Source organism: Euprymna scolopes, chromosome 14, assembly GCF_053919585.1.
Source record: "Euprymna scolopes isolate OS-2025 chromosome 14, ASM5391958v1, whole genome shotgun sequence".
In the NCBI taxonomy this organism is placed as follows: Eukaryota; Metazoa; Mollusca; class Cephalopoda; order Sepiida; family Sepiolidae; genus Euprymna; species Euprymna scolopes.
This window is the reverse complement of record NC_136495.1, coordinates 51,671,050-51,684,694: the sequence shown is the minus strand read 5'-3', so window position 1 is coordinate 51,684,694 and position 13,645 is coordinate 51,671,050. Positions and strand designations below refer to the sequence as shown.

Here is a 13,645-nt window from a genome sequence, read left to right as displayed (position 1 = left end):
ATTCAACTGGGCACTTTTTTACAGGGAGGGGTCACTTTTTTTTGCTGATATTTTCGAAAGTCATCCCCTCTTTTCGATTGACTAGCCTTAATTTAAACATTCGTCACTTCTGGCTTGGCGATAGGCACAACAGCGAAGACATCACTTTTATTTCTTTTTTTTTTTTTTTTTTTTATTAACATTCTTTTCCTCCTTCGTGGTACAGGTTCGAGCCTGCCTGCCTATCACTTTTTGTGAAATTTTTTTGCTCAACACACAACTCCAAACACCCAGGCAATGCCGGCCACCTAGGCTAGTAATATAATAAAAGCATGTTGTAATGAAACACTGAATCTCATGAATGTCATCAACAGCAACGCACAGTTAGAAAAAGTTAAGCTTTAGAGGAAATGATAAGGTGTAGGTGTGGCAATTACATTCTCCTGTATGGACAACAAAGACTGCAATCTGATAATAAAACTACAATATGAGATTATAAAGAAAATTCACATTTCCTAATGATTTCAACACATGTTATTGATTAATCAATACATGTTTTATTTGATCAATTTTCTTGAGGGTCTTGTCATGTCTCTGATGATGTCTGTGTGGAACAAATTAACACTTCAATAATCAAAATTGTCTAAAATATGTCTCTGCACCTGTTGTTTCATGCATCGACTACCAATGAACCTAGTAAAATAATGCATCACTCAATAAGTCCTAAGATTAATTCATAAAACATTTCGGCAAAATTTGACTTTTTCTTCAACGAATAATGAGTCATTGATTCCAATACTTTTCTTAACATTTTAATGAGTTTCTTTTGTAGAATGATTTATCTCTGCGCTGAAACTATGCTTTAGTTTCCAACAGAATTTTTAATTGGGCCAAATATCTTTCTCTGCAACATTCTTTTGAGATATGGAAATAAGTAGCCGTTGGGGGCCAGATCTGGAGAATAGGGTGTGTACAGAAATAATTCCAAGTTCAATTCAAACAGTTTAGCAATTGTTGTAATCCACTTATATATTGTCTTAATGAAACAAATTTTTTCTTCTTCATTTGTGGCTATTTTTTGGCAATTTCTTCTTTCAGACACACCAATAATGCTATATATTTGATGTTAGTGGTTCTTTATTTCCCAAAGTAATCCATGAACAAAAACCTTGCGCATTCCAAAATATGGAGTCTAAAACATAGCTTGCTGATGTTAACATCTTTAGTTGCTTTTCACAATTTTTAACTGCTGCTGTCAATTCAGCTGATTATGGTGTTTTATTGATTGCCACATATTGATGCAAAACCTCCTTTTTGTTGTTGAAACAAATCCACAAAAACACTGAATCATTAATGCATCATTTTTGAGCAACCGTAGCACCCACTTTGAACACAGCTTTTTTGTTGACATATGTTCGTGGTAAATAATGTATTAGCTGCCTTCTGATATTTTCAATTCCGCCACTATCTCACACAACTATTTCTTAGAACTTTTTATATACCGTGTAGATTGTTATATCTACGATTTGTAAATGCTCATCGCATCTAGATTTATTTATATCGACTTTTACAAAATTCTTGCTATTTCAGCTCCTCTCGTGTGTGTTCGACTTTTTCGTATAAAAGCGAAACTAATCTGAAACAAAGGTGTGGTTCTCAGCTTTCGTGCCGAAAACGTCCAGAAAGCAATCGGCTTTTGATCAATGTGGGGAAACCCCTTATATCAGATATATCAGACAATTGCTATTCAATTGGGCACTCTATTTTTATAAGGAGCTGGTCCCCCCCCCAACATCTTGGAGGAAACAAACAGCCAAAGTTGGAAAGAAAAACTGCCTTGCAGCAAAAGTTAACTGAGATTACATTTGACCTGTCAATTAAGTTTTAATTGTTAAATTAAAACAGTTTTCTGTTACTCTGCCATCCTAGGCAAGTAGGAAACATGTCAGGATTTTTTTCCACCTTTGCCTCAAGGTTCCGGGTTCCATCCTACCTACCTACCAAACCTTTTTTTTTCTTCTTTTACCACACGGGCGACGCTGGGCAGTTCACTGGTATTTTTTTGTTTTGTTTTTCCGATTTTTTTAAAGAAGTTTAACACCGTTTTTTTTTCTTTACCCTCTCCTCCCAACATACAAATCTCCAAAGACCCAGGCAACGCCGGGCACTCCCGCTAGTCTAAAAGGGAAAATGTGTGTGTGTGTTTGTATGCCTGCCAAAAACTTTTGACAAACGCATCAGACCATGAAAAAATCGATATCGTTAGATCGATATCTCGGATGAAAAATGTGTAAAAATTGGCCAAAAAGATTGTGCTTGTCAACTGGGCAAATTTTTTTGCAAGGAGGGGGTCAGTTTTTGCATCAGCATTTTTGCAAGTCATACACCTACCAATCTCAGCGTACGTTTATAAAACTTTATTTCGAAGGCCCACGACATGATAAGTCACCATGGCCAAGACAGCTGGCATGTTTGATTTTTTTTTTTTTTTTTTTTTTCACCTCCTTTTCCTCTTTTGTGTTACAGGTTCGATCCTGCCTACTACAACTAATTTTTTTTTTTAATTCACACGGGTACTCGCTGCTATTTTCATTTATTTCTTTTTGGTCTGAGGGTTGCTCAATAGTCTTAGGGTCTTAGGATACCACCTCTCTCCACCCGGGCAACGCCGGATGCCCATGTTAGTAATATATAATGGCCAAACCAAGTTTGTGGATTTTTTTATGTTTTAAGTAACAATTGCGGCATTTGGGTGACATGAGTGTTCAGGATCATTTGTGTCTGTATTATGATATTTAAAGTTAACATGTAATACTACAGACGTTATCTCTTTGAGTTTAAGAAGATGACTCTAAAAAAGAAAAAGAGCGAAAAGTTATTTAAACTAAAAAATAAATAAAGCCATGACAATGGTTAAAATTATTCACCAAGGTACACAAAGGCAGTAGGATGAATACCCTGAAGTAAAGGTGGGTAGTCAGCTGGGAATTGCCAATTAAAACAAAATATCCAGACTTTTTCGATCATGAAGTCCATATAAACTTCCCTTAAAACTTGAAATATATCCTATGAAATGTAAATGATTTGTATAAAATTCTCCAGGGTAGACAATGGAAGTGGTCTTGATGTCTATGTGCTCCTAAATATGTTAAATCTCTATGTGCTCCCTCTAAGGGAGCTATCAGGGCAAAATTCCCTTAAAACTTTAAATATGTATATCCGATTGTAATTAAATTTAAAGACACAAATTCAGCATTTTTAAAGTTAAATTTTCTTCCACCTATATTAGAGGGTGAAACTGGGAGGGGAGGGGTTAAAAGGGGTAAATTTATAGATTAACATCCTCAGCTAAATCAGACCCCCCCCCCCATCTTTAAAAAAAGAAAATTATACTTCCTTGGGGAGATTACATGTTAACATTCTGGAAAAACTTGGCGTAAAGAAAAAAATGTTTTAGAATTTAGAGTAGGGGAACAGTCATGGTATATAAATTTACCACGAAATGATCCTCCATTTTAAGCTATTTTAACTTTTCATGACAGTTATCTAATTTTTTACCCTTACCCCTAAGTCCAAGTGGTAAGGTCGTAAAATCACACGTAATTGTCTAAAAATGTATACCCCCTCCATCAAAAAAGAAATCGCACAGAATTTATCTCCTACAGTTAAAAAAGAAAAAAAAGTTGATTAACTGTTCAAAAACGTTAAAATGGCCTGCAAATGGGGCTCACCTTACATTAAATTTATAAACAAAACTTAACTTTTTAGATAAGAGAAAAATCCAGGTTGTCCTCGACGGTCGTACATCTAAACAATATGATATAAATGCGGGAGTGCCTCAGGGGTCTATCCTTGGACCTCTACTATTCCTGATATTCATAAATGACCTACCTCCCCGACAAAATTGCCTCTGAGATGGGTATATATGCTGATGACACCACACTCTATAACAGGCACGACAGGAAAACAAATGGACACATATTTAAAGAAATGGCAGAAACACTAGAGGATGATCTCCAATCTGTAGTGGAATGGGGACAAAAATAGATCATCACGTTCAATACCGCCAAGACTAAACTAGTTTCATTCAATAATTACAAGAAACCTTCTCTACCACCTATAGCAATGGCCAACGACTCTTTATCTGAGAGTATATCTTTTAAACGCCTTGGTCTAACGTTAACAGGAAACATGAGTTGGAATATGACACTATTAGTGTCATGAATGCATGCAGCGAGGTGCATATTGCGGTGAGAGGGGGTGTTTGACCAGACGGGATAGAGGAAGAGAGGGCAGAAGAGGGGGTGTTGATGTCTGATTGGTACAAAACAGAAATGTCTATGGGATTTTTGAAAGGTTGTTTTTAAAACCTCTGTTGAGAGGTATGAAGAGATCCAGAGATCCTTAGCTGATTAAGGCTGACAACTTAGAATGGGGGTCAAGGGTAAAGGTCGCCGCCAAGCATTGTTCGACCTGGAATGACTAATCACTCCTAATTTGATAATAAGTAAAAACCTCAGTGCAAATGAGGGTTAAAATTTGGTAGAGATAAGCTCTAAGAGGAAGAAAGAAAGGGTGTTTGTAACCACTCTCTTAAGGAGAGGTGGGGAAAAGGGGTTGGATTTAGAAAAAGGAATTCTAAAAAGAGAGAGCCATAGCCAGCAATCTGAATGGCTGGGCTGGTCAAGCGCTCCTGATTTGGGCCTGATGTTATGATGTTAACTAGCCTGTGTTAATGGGAAATCTGTGACTTTACTGGTATGGTCTTACATCGTTTCACTGCTATAGTCAGTCACCTCAATTTAGACAGTAGCTGTTATGAAGTAATGAAATTAATAAATAGTTTGTTATTGTAATAAACCAGAGTCTGTTTGTTTGTGGTGAGGACTCTTCATTTTGTAGCAAGCCGCAAGGACCAGCGGAGTGATTGATGTACCCGGAGACTACCTACACAGGGTAAGAGACGATTCGATCGAGAGGCAAAGCGCCCCACCATGAAAACACAGTGAGTGAAGATGATCAACAGGCCAACTTGTGACGGGACAATGTACGATCGAAAGCACACCTGTCATATCGGGTGGAATCCGACGAGGTTAAGGACACCCGGTGTGGTTGGTGCAGTATCGGTCTCGTTATAGGAACAATTACGTTGAAGGCATTGCCAGGGGTGCTGCCAGGAAGGTGGGCTCTCTCTACCATGCTAGAAAACTACTAACACCCGAAAGTATCCTGTACATCTATAAGGCCACTATTCACCCATGTATGGAGTATTGCTGTCATATTTGGGCTGGTGCATCTGCTGCTAGTCTCTCGCTCTTTGACAAGGTTCAAAAGAGAGTCGCAAATCTGATAGGCCCTGAACTGGCATTTAAGCTTCAACCTCTGTTCCATCGACGAAACGTTACATCCCTCTGCCTGTTCTACAAGTATTTTAATGGTGAATGCTCTGACGAACTGCAAGCACTTGTGCCCCCACAACGTGAACACCCTCGACAAACCCGACAGGCTGCTAGATCCCACCCCCACACTGTAGAGATCCCTAGATGTAAAAGATCTTTCTACTCCAGTAGTTTCTTCCCCAGAACCGCTAGACTTTGGAATTCCATTCCAGGTCCCTGCTTCCCCAACTGTACTGACGTGCAGAAGTTCAAGTGCAACGTGACCCGACATCTTGCTGCCCTGCCCAAATCCCTACATAGTACCCCAGTAGTTGTTGCCCCTGATAGTAGCCCCCTACACCAAAGTGGCAAAGTGCCTTGTTTGGGGTGAAAATGTAATTAAAAAAAAATAAATAAAAATAAAAAAACCTAATCCCCCTCTATAAATTCTAAAATAATTGTTGCTTCTTCATCTGCCAGGTTTTTAGGGTATTCACTTAAAAAAAAGTAGAATCTTATTTTATGGGCGTAGTTGATGTTAATCTGCAATATAATACATATAAGATTCGCATTTTGAAAAATAATTTTTTTTTTTTAAAGGGGTGGGGTAGAAAATAAAAAATAAAATCCTAATGAATGAAGTCGAGTTTTTTTTTTTCCCCCAACCTTACAACGGCACACTATTATTTTATTCATCCGCGACAGAGAGGAAAAAAAATTAAAATCTAATGTATTTATTGAAAACTTCCGTTTTAAATATATCGACATAAATTAATTCTTAATATTAAGACGAGATGTATTTTTTTTTTCTGAAAAGTAGATCAATCGCATTTTTGTCTGCACTACTTTCTTTCTCGGCCGCTTCACCGGTCGTCGGAACTGTATCCTAGCGCGGTGACTGTTCCATCATGGAAGAACCGAGTAAATAAACTTGGTCGCCTTTTCTTTCAATTTGTTGTCAGCAATTTGTTGTTTTAAAAAGAAGAAGAAGACAGACAGACGTTCGCTGTCTGGTTCACAGCCGGTTTTGATTTGTGTTCTTGAATGAACATTAGTTTATTTTCAAAATGGATTTTGCCAGATCGGTGTTTACTGGACGAAATAACGAAGGCTACAGTCGGAAAGCAACAGCAGGTGAGCGAGAGAGAGAGAGAGAGAGAGAGAGAGAGAGAGAGAGAGTGTGTGTGTGTGAATAGTGAGATTTTTTGTTTTTTTGTAATTAAAATACAATAATAAACTGTAAAAATGGATATATTTAAAACATACATCATTTAGTACTTATTATTATATATTTAAAATTGAAACGTAGATGTCAAAAGTACCCAGTAAAATTAAAAGGTAGTTTTTATAATAATCTGGGAAGACTTGGCATTCAGATTTCAGGGAACCAACACCAACACCACCCTTTTGTGAGTGGGAAGTAAACAATCATCATGAGAGTTTCCAGTGAGAAAGGAATACTAATTCTACACAAAATTTGTGCAGTCATTCAAAGTCACATGTTTTCATGAAATATACTTATGGCAAGTGAACTCGACAAGAACGTTTGTTTCATCCAACGAAGTAAATCGTCAGACCATTAGACTGACGAATTCCTTCAGGAAATGAAACAAATGTTTGTGTAGCTCAATTGTCATAAGCATATTTTTCGGGAATTATGACATTTACTTATAATAATCAATGTTGAAGTAAATGCGCACACGTTTCATATTGAGATATGCATACTGAGTATGAATATGAAACGTGTGCGCATTTATTTTAAACGTTCTCCGTAAAGAGCAGAGCTTTATAATCAACAGAATTTGTGTATTCACTGAACTGATTTGTATTCCCCCCCCCCTATTCAAACACCCGCAACAGCCCCGACACACTAAGACAGCCGCCAACAGGAAATCCTAGACACGCGTTTTCTGTTGAGGGCTATGTTTTTTTTTTTTTTTTCGGTAAATTTTTTACATTAGGTCCAGTCCACCCACCTCCACCTCCACAATTTTTAACGTGTGTAGGTTAGGGGTGTTTATTTCGAAAGCCGTTCTTAACATTTTTAAAGAAAATTCTGGATGTGAACCTGTTTGTTTATTGCAGGTGCATACAAACATGGCCGCCAGTGAATTATAGTGCATAATACAGTTTTATATCTCGAAAACTACTTGTCTCTGCAAATTTTAAATGCCATTTTCTAATTCAACATAGTCGAAAACCTCTACAAGTTCTCATTTTAAAGAAAATTGTGGAGGTGGACTTAATGTATAAAAAAAAAAATACTGATATCCGATATATTCGAATAGTCCAAGTTCTCCCTTACATCTCGCACTGAGTTTAGTAAAGAAGTTGAGAACATAATTTTCCTTCCCCGAATTGACTATCATTAAAAATATGTTATAGTAGGTCTTTCTTGTGGTCTCTTGGTTTTACTGGGTTTCAGTATAAGAATTTATCCAGTCTGGTGGAGTATCCAACTTCATGCTGTCACTTGAGGTAATATAATTTGGAGAAAATGCACCATTTTCTCGTAAAAGCCAGTGTGTTTTTACCGAGGAGATCTTATCTGGACAACAGCAAATATTGTTATTTTGTATATTTGGTCAGAGTTTACTTGTAGGGAAGAGTATCCTCATGTTAGCTTGTCCTGACAAACTCCTAGCTACTTGTATAGTTTATCGCTGAAAATGGAGACGCCATTTTTTTTTTTTTTTTTTCGGGCACCTGTCGTCAAAATAAGGAGAAATCAGTATTATAAATTAAGACCGAAGCATGAAATAAATAACAAAAAAATTAAACTAGATAATGATTACTTCCGGAAAGAACTAATTACTGCGTGCCCAGAGTAGTATAAACACCCCCAACCTCCCCATGTTAAGAACGGCTTTCGGAATAAACACCGTATCCAACCTCGAAAGCAGTTCTTAACATGGAGAGGTTGGGGGTGTTTATACTATGCTTGGGGCACGTAGTAATTAGTTATTTCCGGAAGTAATCATTATCTAGTTTAATTTTTTTGCCCCCCCCCAAAAAAAAAAATTGCGTCTCCATTTTCGGCGATAAACTATAGAAGTACCAACCCCTATCCAGATAGAATTTAGACACTCAAAGATAGTGTCTAGTAGTAAGCATTCAAATTCTCTCCTTTGGTGTATGTGAAAAAACAAGTACAGGTACAAAATAGTTAAGTTAACTAAGCCCCTGTTCTCATGTTGGGTGGTATTAAATACCACTGGTATTTATGCAGAATACGGATCGTCTCAAAATAATGACGTTAATTAGAAACCCATTGGGGGGACGTTTTGTTGTACTCTGTACTTTCAACTAACAATTTAGTAAATAAGATGCCATAAAGTCGAATTTAACTTAAAAATCCTATCTAAAAATAGCACGGTCCCTATTCTGAATAAGTTCCTAAATATTAGAAATCTATTCTGGACACACTGAAAAGCAAAACAATTATTTCAACACAAAACAATTTGCATGTGTATTTATTTCAAAAGTACTCGGGGGAGTGAGGATAGACCTTTTATAGGTAAAGATCGGCGGTCTAAAAAATCGAATAAAATTAATGCATAAATGATAATTTATTTTATATACATTATACATATTTATATACATATATTTATTTAAAGATTGTAACATTAAGAATAACAACATTTCAGGGTAGTATTACGTAAAAAAGTCATTTGGAAACTTTTCTTCGTCGTGACAGATACAAAAATAGAACATGGCTCCATGAGCAATACAACAATAATTCTGGTCTGTAAAATCACAGCTACCGAGATAGTATCGACAGTAACAGTTCAACAAATCTTACCTACATTGCCCGCAGACATTTTTCAGTTAACAGGCCTTCTGTATCTCGGTGGCCGTGGTAAAACTCGTATTTATAGCGTATTTACACATTTGAAACGTGTTATTCTTTCACTTGCATATGTTAATATTAGAAAACAAGACAAAACATAAAACCATTTTTATTTTTTGCATTCTGTTTTAATTGTTGATCTTTACTTTCACCGCTCTTGCAACCATTGTAAGAAAGTAATAAAGAACACAAGAGAGTTGCATGCTCAGTCCGTCAAGTCCAAGATAGCTGAGCAGCGGCTTGGTTCCCACCAGTTTTGGTAAATAGCAAACAGAATCCTGAACAGAAGCACGTGCTCTATCCCAACTATCATCAATGGACCTGAGGTAATCTCGTCAGCATCAGACAAAGCCAAACTCTTTGCCAAGAACTTTGCAGCTAATTCTACCCTTCGCGACCAAGGCCACCAACCCCCAATATTTCCTCCTGTATCAGAAAACAAGCTATGTGATATACATATATCTGTATGCGATGTTGCCAAACTAATCAAAAACCTTGATTCCAGTAAAGCAACAGGCACTGACGGTATTCCAATTCACTCAAAAAACTTCAACCAGAACTAGCGCCCATACTTGCAAAACTGTTTAAATGTTGTTTTAAGGAGAATAACTTCCCATCACCCTGGAAAATCTCATGACTATGCCCTGTATTTAAGAATTCAGGTGATCACTCATCCCCATCTCAGTACAAGCCAATAAGTCTCCTGTGCGTCATAAGTTGCTGGAATCTGTTAAATACAGAAGTAATCAACCATCTCAACAAAAATAACCTTCTTAATGACACTCAATATGGTTTCCGTTCTGCTAGATCTACAGCAGATGTGCTTACAATTATCTCGTAGGATTAGCAAATCTCTCGACGGAGGCAACCTTTCTAGGGCAATTGCTCTTGACATATCAAAGGCCTTTGATAGGGTATGGCATAAAGGTTTACTTCACAAGATCTCTAGCTATGGTATAGCTGGAAATGTCTTCTCAATTATTAAATCATTTCTTTCTGATAGGTTCATAAGAGTAGTAGTTGAGGGGCAAAAATCAGAAGCTCACAGTATTAATGCTGGAGTCCCTCAGGGGTCCATCCTGTACCCAACTCTTTTCCTGATCTACATTAATGATCTTCCAAATCACATCCTTACATCATTTATAGACATTTATGCTGATGACACTACCATTTATGGTAGCACATCAAAGACTGTAAACAACCAAGTTCTCTCCGATACTCTCTCCTGATCTTGAGCACGTAGTACAATGGGGAAAGGAGTGGTTGGTTACTTTTAATGCATCTAAAACCAAGCTTCTCTCTTTACATCATCAACATTCTGATCCACATCTGGCATCAATTAAAACGAATGGCTCTCGTCTTCAGGAGGCCTCAAGTTTTGACAAGCTTCTGGGCTTGACCGTTACTCCTGATCTTAAATGGAACAGGTACATCAAATCTGTTGCCAAGGCCACTGGAAAAATGGTAGGATTTTTCTATCGATCCAGAAGATATCTCACTGCTGATGCAATTCTCTATCTATATAAGAGCCAGGTACGTCCAAGGATGGAATACTGTTGCCACATTTGGGCAGGAGCTGCTAAAAAGAACTTGTCCTGCCTTGATAGAGTTCAAAATAGACTTCAGGACCTCGTAGGAGATGTCCTTTTCTCTTCCCTGCAACCTCTATCTCACAGAAGAGATATTGCGAGTTTATCTCTGATATATCGTTATTTTCATGCCAAGTGTTTGACTGTTTGACTGAGCTTCAATCTATGCCCCCCCCCGCCAAACTTTCACAAGAAACACTCGTCTAGCTGAAAACACTATCACTAATTCCCCCCCACTCTTTATCTGTGCCTAAACCTAAACGTAGACTCCATGAACGAAGCTTCTTTCTTAGAACTGCACGCCTGTGGAATTGTCTTCCGTTTTCCTGCTTTCCGGCTGAATACAATATGGTTGTGTTCAAGTCTAACGTAAACAAGTTCTTGATGAGCCGTTCCATATAAGTTAACAAATTTACCGGATTGATTACTATATTGTCCAATTTCTACTGTACACTCTTTAACCCTTATCCTCGAGTGGCCTCTTGGCCTTGATAATGTGGTGATGCCTATGTAAAAAAAAAAAAAGAAAAAAAAATTCAAAATATTAACTAAATCATTTCCAACATATGACTTCAGTTTGTAAAATATTACCAGTTGTTGATTTGTCACATATTGTAAGCAAGCAACCAACTCCATTTTAAAGATAATTCGACTCAAATATAAAATCATATTTTTCTTTTATTTTTGCAGCACTCATCAATATCATGGATTTAAGCCTATAAACTTTAATTCTAGATAGAAATTATTTTCAAATCGACAGAATAACTTAAAAATTTTACAGCGTCATGAAGAAATCAACGTGACGAACATTTTTTTTTTTTTTTTTTTTTTTTTAATCTATAATGGGACGAAAATGTCCAGAAAACTGTGTTCGCATCAAAGACTTCGACATTTGAAAGTGTTTTGGGAAGCTTTAAATTGATCGAAAGAAACGTACAGCTAGAACTTTGGGTATTATTATACAAACACCGTGACAGGGTTAGGGTTAGGGTTAATTCGCTGTCACGGTGTTTGTATAATAATACCGAACTTTGTGTGTGTGGATGTAGCCAACAAACAATATGAAGGTTTATTTTTTATGTACCTGATCAAAGTAAACATGATTTTTTGGTGCTAAATGCAGAGAGTGATCCGCGCTATTTTTTAAATTGTATTTCCACGTTTTATTAAAGTTTTATGTTTTTTTTTTAATTCAATTCTAAGGTTAAAGTACAGAATAGGTACAAAATGCTCTCCTCTCCCCATGTTAAGAATGGCTTTTTTAATAACATTATTTCAGCACGGATGATCACTCTCTGCATGCATGAGTACCGATTTTTTTTTTTTTTTTTACCGCGCCACTATTGTATCATTGAACAAAAGGAGACAATATTCTCATTTTTAATTTTATTTCATCAAAATAGTGATTGGTCAGATCTAATTCGCCGTTTCTATTCTTTTATTTTTCCATATTTAGCAATTTTGTCACTTACCACTCCTATTAATACAACTGTCACTCCGTCGAAAGTGATGTTTTCTCGAGTTTTAGAAAGCCCAAACGATGCATAAGACTCGACTTTTTAAATTTTCTTTTTTGCCAGAAATCATTTTTGCGTTTGTCAGTTTAAAGGCTTTTAAAATCAATTTTGAATGTTGATGGTTGCGACTTCAACACCGTTTAATGTGACAAAGATTCCCATACTTTTACAAAATTTGAGCGAAATGTTTTTGTTTTTTTTTATAATCCTAACCTAAGTTTTAGGTTTCATTCGGTAGAAGCACAATTATTTTAGTATTATGGATAACACTTTTATAGCCAGAATTTAATAATTTTGGTTTATTTATGCTTCTCAAAGAAAAAAACGCTATTTTTATTTCCGGTCGCGCCACTATTCTAACATTAAACTAAAGTTCCCGCATTTACGCACTTAATTTTTTTCTCCACATTTTTTGAATTCTTTAAGTGTGTGTGTGTGTGTGTTTTAAAGAATTCATATTAATAGTGATCAATTTACTTTTTTTATTTTTAATAAGTGAAAGTAACAAAAACATCTAGAAACCAAATCAACAGCTGTTACTAAAAAAAAAAAATAATAAAAAAACTCATAGATTTTTATTTTAGAAGTTGTCGATTGATTACATGTTTATTTTTTCAATCCTATCTTTTGTTTATAGGTAAAAATAAATAAAATTTAGTTTATTTTGGTAAATTATTTCTATTTTGTACGTAATGTAACCATTACGTACATTGTTAATATTTGTCAGCGTTTGAAAGATTTTTATTTTTTTAATTTTTTTGCATTTCTTACATTCCGTTGATTTTAGTTTACATTTCATTTATTTTATTTGTTTTTTTTACCCATAATTAATTAAACTTTTTAAGTGTTAGGTTCGATTTTATTATAGTGACAGTTGGTATATTTCCCATTTCGCCCACATCGTTACATTAATAAAATCATCAGACCAAAATCTCGTGTGTGCGTTTCTCGCCCACACGTAACTTTCATAAATACACAAATTATTATTTTTATTTATTATTTATGGAACGTTTCTTAATAAAAATAGAATAAGAAAAAAAAAAAGTGAAGCGAAACAAGTAATGTTTAGATTTTTAAAATCCTATTATAAAAAATGTAAACATACTTTTAAAAATTATTGTATTAGCATTCCATCCGGGCAACTCGAAGTAATTACGGGTACTTTTAATTTCTTGTCTTGCAAAAACAAATGGCTATTGCAAATTTTGACTCCCAAAAGAAGCGGACGTTTTTTTTTTGTTTTTTTTTTTTTTAGTGTTTTTCGTAGCGGTTGTAGTCTTTTGAAATTTTGGATTTGTTTTACAATACACATCATACAGGAAAAACGTGAAA

The 13,645-nt window shown here is 35.8% G+C and overlaps 1 protein-coding gene across 1 annotated transcript in view; it reads left to right on the top strand.

Moving 5' to 3' along the window:
• Positions 1-6,229: 6,229 nt before the first annotated feature.
• The window catches only part of LOC145293002 (small G protein signaling modulator 3 homolog), an 88,213-nt gene continuing 80,797 nt past the window's right edge, over positions 6,230-13,645 (top strand). Inside the window, exon 1 of the mRNA XM_080139257.1 lies at positions 6,230-6,491. Within this exon, the coding sequence (XP_079995383.1) occupies positions 6,425-6,491 (67 nt within the window). The 5' untranslated portion in view covers positions 6,230-6,424. The remainder of the gene's footprint in view (positions 6,492-13,645) is intronic.